This window comes from Lepisosteus oculatus, chromosome 2 (genome assembly GCF_040954835.1).
Source record: "Lepisosteus oculatus isolate fLepOcu1 chromosome 2, fLepOcu1.hap2, whole genome shotgun sequence".
Classification (NCBI taxonomy): Eukaryota; Metazoa; Chordata; class Actinopteri; order Semionotiformes; family Lepisosteidae; genus Lepisosteus; species Lepisosteus oculatus.
In genome coordinates this window covers 51,595,076-51,602,642 of record NC_090697.1, presented here as the reverse complement: position 1 = coordinate 51,602,642, position 7,567 = coordinate 51,595,076, and the positions used below count along the sequence as shown (strand labels likewise).

The following is a 7,567-nucleotide window of genomic DNA, read 5'->3' as shown; positions in this document are numbered from 1 at the left end:
TTCACTATTGGGGTTTGTCTTTACACTTAAAATATTTTTCATTTGTCTTATTTTGTACATCTTACCAATATCAAAATGGCTTTCTTTTCTGTCATAGCAAGTTCTCTGGTCTTCATGTTGGTTTTTGCCGACTATTTCAAGGGAAAGACTTCAGAATGAGTTTCAAAAGACCTCAACCGTGCCTAGATCTTCAAAACCCTTTTGTGTGTGTGAAATGTATGCAACATGTAACACGTGGACAATTAGAAACACCTGTAAACCTGTTTGTCCCAATACTTAACAGTATGTTCATGTAAAATGTGGGGGGTAGAACAAGAAAAGTGTTGTTATTGTATAACGGTAAAACATTTTGCATAAAAATATTCATAGGTAAAAGGTAATATTCACTGCTGTTGTCTCATATTCATATTGTGATTTGAAAACGAAACTTCCTGAGCATATAGCTGTAATGAGTCAACTTGAACTCTTGTCCCAGTACTTTTGGAGGGCACTGTGCACACTGAGATATCTTTCATGCCAAGCTTCCTGGAGCTCTGAATCACCAATGTGATATATGGTGTATGTTCCTAATCCCAGTGTGGATCACTTCACACATACAGAAGTTAAATTTAATTTGTTATGCATCTGGCCAATTCATGATTGTGAATGTCTTTCTGTAATTTCTTTGTTTCTGCATTTACTAATCACACTATACAGTATTTGTCTCATCTGCAGCTTGAAATAGTTTCATAACTATACCATGATCTAAATTGTTGATAAAGAGCTGGAAGAGCAACAGGCCAAGAACAACTCCCTGCCTGTATCTGCCCAATTAGATGTAGAAAATCAACCATTACAAGGGACCTTATTAAAAGATTTATAATTTATGTCATGCCAGCAAGTGAAATTCCATTGGTGCACGCAACCGTAATACATCTGTCTCCAGGCAACCACCCACTCAACCTGTTGATCCATCAGTTGCCATAGTAACGAGGTCAAGATGGAGATTGATACCACCGCAATATAATAAATCTGTTAATTATCTGGTCCACCATCAGATATATAAACCTCATGAAGACGGGACCCCTCACTCTGTCATAGTGCATCATTTGAGTTTTCACAAGTGCAGCTGTCTCTCCAAGCTTGTTTCTGCCTGGGTTTTGACTTCTTGCTCCGTTCTTCGAATCTAATTGTCCCATAGTTCCTGATTGCTTCTCTGTGCTTGACCTTACTTGGCCGACTACGGTTTTTGGACTGTTTTTGGGTACCAAACTTGGCATGCTTCTGAGATGACACTTGGAATCTCCCTAAATTGTGTTCACCCATATTCACGGGCACTACTGCTCGTCTTTCTCCCAGACTACATTTACTTCCGATTTGTCTGTGTGAACACCATTTCATCAACTCCTTGTCTGCAATCAGATTCAGCCACCCACCTTTTAATCCAGACCATTGCTCTTCTGCAGATGAGTGCAACAATGCTATACTATCCTTGTTGCTTGTTCAAAGAATACTTGCAAATACCACATGCTTGCTACATACTTGTAAATACTGTAAATACCACATTCCTGTGGAACTTTGTTTTAAATAATTATCTTGTAAAGGTATTTCTTTAAAATACCCATTTATCAATATACAGTAAATGAACATTTAACAAGGAGATATTTTTTTCTACTGGTAGACTCAATAGTCACTTAACGTAGTTTCTAAAAAACGTTCATGTGAAAGACAATATTGTGCCCAATGTGGAGTACAGCATATAGTGTTAGATCACACCTGGGGACCTTTCACCTCCATAAACCTGGATGCTCAAATTATGTTCATTTTCTTTTCAAGGGGGCCAGTATAAAGTCAGTGATTTATAGCTTTATGAACTATGCCACCTTCGGTGTCCAGCACTAAAACTGATAATGGTGGCCATATGTTTTAAGTTTTTTAGATTATGTAATTAAAAAGAACTTTGAAACTTTATTACACTGTTTAAAAAAGCTCAAGTTTCCAAATATACTGTAAACTTTGCATTAAATTCAAACCCATTATGTATCTTAGGTCTTTAAAAATGGAACTGATATTAGGTTAGCATTTCCTTTTTTAAGAATTTTTATTAAATAACTGGGAAAATAATGATATATTGGTCTTTTCAAAAAGTTTCCAGTTTGTGGCTTTCTAATTGGCTCATGGGTTGAAGCTCAGGTCATGTGACTGGCTGACTTCACCCAGCATTCCTCAAGTGGTGGTGCACTCTGAGGGCAGGTATTTGGAGGTGGCTTTCTCAGCACACCTGTGACCCCTGAAAGTTGTAGGGTCCTGCAGACTTGCAGGAACATCAGTGAGAAACCTCTTCTGGCATTTTGGAGACTGCAATACAGTATGTCAAATGTGTCATGTTTTAATTGCTATACATTCAGACTGGCACTCTTCTGTTGACACTGCTTAGATGTTTTTTCTGTTGCACTTATTCAAAGAAACATCTTCTAACAGTACCTCATGAAATCCTACAAAATTAGAACACTAACAACATGCAATTCATGATGAAATGAATATGAAACCAGTAAGATACTAAATAGACTATTAGATGTCATGAATTGACCTTGCACAACATAGTAACAAAGTCTGAAAACAAGACTGGATCTTAACACTCATTACTTGTGTTAACAAAACATTCTAAGCTTTTGTGCTTTAAAAATTTTAATACATTTTCAATTGTATACACTGCAGTGGCTGAGCGAAACAATAGTGTTTAATGCAGACATCAGCTCCCATATGCAACAGGAAACAATAATTATGGCATCCACATGTTTTATAGTGTGATTCTATTAAAGTAATAAAACTATAGATTCACAGAAGTAAACAAAACACTTTTTTACTCTGGGTAATTTCAGAAATAAAATCATCTTGAATATTTAATTTATTAAAAAATGCACCATCCCATCTGTACACTTTTACCATGCATAACAATTAGTTAAATCCAACATAAAAAAAACTGACCCTCATGTCACTCCAGTGGTAAAGAATGAATTGAATGTAATGATATTTTGGTCACTATAAGATAATAAGACAAATACCGAAGTATACCTCTTGTCATACACAGAATCAAGTATATATAATTTACCAGTAACTCTTTGTGATACGCAGAAAATAAAGTTACTGATTTGTTATAAAAAATATTTAAAATATAATACGTGCAGCTGTATTAGATGTAGTGTCACCAATCTATCCTATATACCTCAAAATGACAACAAGTTGCTTAATATTAAAGTTCACCATATCATCGTTCAAGGGTACAGCTGAGAGTCTATATTAGTGTTAAAAGTATTGATAGCACAGCACACACCACATTGTATATGCTGTTAGAAAAAGGTCTGAAGAGGCCAGAGAATATTTTATACATAGATCTTAAGTGAGTAACAAAGACCACTGACCCTGCTGCGAGGAACTAGGAGGTGTTTTTCACTCTTTGTTGTCTATTACAAAGCTTGCAAAAGCTGTGTGTTTTATGGATCAACAATCAACAAAATACAGAGCGTGGGAAGGGAGCTGTGTCTGAGGTAGAAAGGCAGTCATGGCTTTCATCTGATTTAAAACATTTATAAAACTATATACTACACATAAAATTATATTGGGCCTCAAAAACATATTCCAGTTTAGCATTTTTTCTTTCTATTTTAGGCCGACACATTATTTAAATCTCTGTCTTCAGCTGGAACGAGAACTGTATAGGCACAGCTGGGATTTAAAGAGCCTGTTTCTGTATGCATATGTACAATACAGTGCATATTAAGCTTGATGCACAGACTGCTTATCACACCTATGCATTAAAAGGGTGGTCACATCAAACATTAGAAAAAAAAACCTTACTTCACACAATGTTTTTATGCATATCCCTGTCACAAGCAAAGTTTCAAAGGAGCTTAACATTGTATACAGCAGATATACATGAAACAGTCTCTTTAAATGTTTTACCCCAGAACACTTTCATGTTTTTGAAATACTGTTTCTTTCACGGCTTATCTCAAAAGATAGCAATGTCTGAAGTGAAGAAAGCAATTTTACAGTATTAAAGCGAAGAGCTGAGGAATGTAGAAATGTAACAGTTTAACCTTAATATTATTTCTAAACCATACTCAGGATAGGAAAAATGCAGATATAAAGACCCCTCCCCCCAACTAATTAATATTTATACAAATCACTGACAAATGTTTAACCAACTCTGAATATAATCTACAGTTCAGAAATTTACAATTGCATAGTATGAGAAGACAATATATGGAAACTCTGGTCCTGGTCTGTGTCTTTGGGTCTTCAGTAGTTCTTTCATCTGGCCAAACAGATGAAATCCCAAACAATCGCAAATAAAAAGGCCACTACTGAAGTGGTCAGTCCTCTGGGGAGTGCTCACTGTACTCTTCTCCTTAAAAGATTCCTCACATCACCTTAACAAAGAGAGAAAATATACAAGGTAGATTTATGCCATTCATTTATTGTCATTAGGTTTTCACCGCAGAAAACAGACTACCCAGACTACCCAGGACAGATTAAAAACATTTCATACAATATCATTATAACAAGAGGAGATTTAAAAAACAAAATAAAATCCCTCAGCAAAAAATTAATTCTTCTTTGCTGTCTCAGCAGAACCAAATAGTTCAGTCACTGCAGGCAAGACACAGCTAGACTATGGCAGCGGCGGTCTGCTTTGGATAAGGGTCTACTAATAGCCATAGTCACCAGGATACATACTGCTTTAATAGGTTACCAAGCTCTGATCTGAAAAAGTCAAGAGACTAAAAATGACAGGCTCTTCTTAAACACAGCTGCAAAAGCCAATGGTTTATAATGAGAAAAGATAAGGCAGCAATGTTAGTCTATTTAAAATAGACAAATGTAGGACAGATTTTGCAGTTGTAATATTGTTGCATTCAGAGGAAACAAAAATGTTGACTAGAATTTTAAATCTCTTAATATCTGATAAATGTTGATTAGGTTGGTTGTTTCAGTATCTGAGCGTGAAAACCAAAATTTAGCGATTAATAATGGCATAAAAACAAGCATTTCATAAATAATGTCTTATCTTGAACAAAAATAATTAACATCCTGCTGCACAAAAAAGCAAGAAAAAAGAAAGTGATTATTACTTTGAAATAAATGCACCCAAAGAACAAATTTCAGGAGTTAAGAATTAAGTCAGTTAATTAATTCATTTTTTCATTCATTAATGTCAATACTGAGTAAGTTAATGTGTACAGCAATATGTAATGTAACTCCGATATGGTCAATGGTTACCCAATGAACAACAATTTGGACTGCAGTGCTCAACATAACACTACCAAACACAGATTTCTCTAATTAACAGAAATTTTACACCATTATCAAGGAACAAAAATGAGCAAAAAACTCATATTCATAGCTACTGAATTAGTATGGTATTAGAATAAAACTTATAACAGTTATTGCCAAGAAAGAAAACTATTGAACTTTTATTTAATAAGGTATTTTTCTTAAATTTGAATTTAATTGAAGTACCATCATAACATAAATTCTATTTCTAAAATCTTGGAAATATCCTTGACTAAAATCAAATAAGCTACGAAATCTCATTAAAAATTCTTACCTGTGGTCTTGGGGCAATACTTGCTGTAGCACATTATGAAAAGGAAAGGTAAGAGAAAAGCCATTAATTTCACATGCAGTATACATTATAGGAAATAAAGCCGTAATACAACAAATTGTCATACAAAATTCCTGTGATTTTTTTTAGTTTGATTTTTTTCATGATTCTGAAGGCAGCAAATCAGTTTCAGAGCACTAGGAGCCCATAGCAGATTGAAGATTTGAAACAAGAATATTGTGTTACATGTTTTCATCCCAATAATCAGTATACCGAACCAAATCTGTGTCCTGTATCAAATAACAATCAAGAGAAATAAAACACACATTGAATATTACACATTAAAATTTCTAATAGCACACAGGCATGTCAAGATTCATATATAATATATAATAACATCTATTATGTAGTTACTATTGCCCCCATTTAACTAAAATAAATACAATTCACCAATGCACAGAATTTACAGACAGATATTTAATTAATGCTGCACCAGTCATCTGCCATCACAGCTTATACAGTATACTCCATCCATACATATATTCCATTATATAAGTACATTATATTCCATACATACTGTAAATTCGATTACATTATTCCATACCATCTGGAAACCGGTACTGGACAATTCGGGCCAAATTACCAGACTCATAGTCAGTTTTTACCCTTGCACTTTCAAACTATTAAACTCCCAGCCTCTCTCACCTACAATCTGAACTCTTACGGTGCCTTCTCTCTTCAAAACTCAAACACACATGGAAATCAACCTCTACCTCACATGTCAAGATGTTTACTCTCCATGATTTACTATCATTTATTCCATTCTGTTGATGTATGATTTTGCACAACTGTTGTTGTTTTGCACATTGCCTGTATTCTTTGACTTCTTTTCTTGCACAATTGTATTGTTGTTTGCACTACTTACTGTCTGAGAGCTAGCTACTGTACATAGCATTTTGTTATACCATATACCTGTGTGAGTATAATGACAAACTTGAACTTGATATTCAAATATGTCTTCAGACAGAATGTAGATCTATTTTGGTCCTACAATATTTGTTGAAGGAGCATGCAGAGTTTCAATGCCAAGTCACCCTAGAGTTCATTTTGGTAATTGTAGAACCAATTATGATTAAAGATTAAATGCAATTCACACACATTCTGCTGCAAAGAACATGCTAAAGTTGCTTTAGTGAAGCATGATCTTCTGGTACTTCTTGTGGTCCTGATATACCAAAATTAATAATTAAAACACTTTTTAATGTTCTGCATTCTAGTACAATATCCATTCAATGGAAATCTACTGTGAAGACATACTATTTCCTGTCCTGTGTTTGACAGCTTTATTGAACAACAACAGCCAATTGTATTCTAACGCTTTCACTAAAGCATTAGGCGGCAGGAACACATGGTGCAGCTCAAAGTCATGTAAAGGCGGCAGTGATAAATCACTACAAACTGCTAATTAATTACTGCTGCTTTGGAGCCTCAACTGGAATAGTCAAGCTCCTCAACATGCAAACTAATAAATCCTTCACTGAATCTACAGGCCCTAATAAATGCCAATGTAAGTTGAATAGTAGCAGACTATTTATCAAAACCTTTATTTCTTGTGGCATTAAAAGAAGAAGAAGAAGTAGGTTCAGTCTGAAATCAACATTTTCACAGAAACATCAGCAATCTCTTTCAGAAATAATGTAAACTCTTTCCAAGATCACTGTACAAACTTTTCAACCTTTAGAAACAAGTTCCATGTTTTGCTGACAAAAATTGGCAAAGACAAGCAGTGTGATGCCCACAACTTATAAGCTACCACCTAACATACTAATGCAGCGCTGATAGAGCAAAAAGCTGGAGAACGCCACTTATGGGAAAGTTCTTGTGCTTTAGTTTCTGTGCCTCAGTAAATGTTTTCAGGTGTCAGAACAAAGACGACTAACCAATACCTAATAAATCTGAGGGGCGAATAGTAACATAACA

The 7,567-nt window shown here is 34.8% G+C and overlaps 1 protein-coding gene across 9 annotated transcripts in view; it reads right to left on the bottom strand.

Annotated features, from left to right (window-relative positions):
• Positions 1–2,649: 2,649 nt before the first annotated feature.
• utrn (utrophin) overlaps positions 2,650–7,567 on the bottom strand; it is a 292,295-nt gene continuing 287,377 nt past the window's right edge. For all 9 annotated transcript variants that reach the window (XM_015347666.2, XM_015347699.2, XM_015347693.2 and 6 more), the window contains 2 exons: positions 5,591–5,613; positions 2,650–4,412 (listed from right to left, as the gene is read on the bottom strand). In XM_015347666.2, the coding sequence (XP_015203152.2) occupies positions 4,404–4,412; positions 5,591–5,613 (32 nt within the window). In that variant the 3' untranslated portion in view covers positions 2,650–4,403. The remainder of the gene's footprint in view (positions 4,413–5,590; positions 5,614–7,567) is intronic.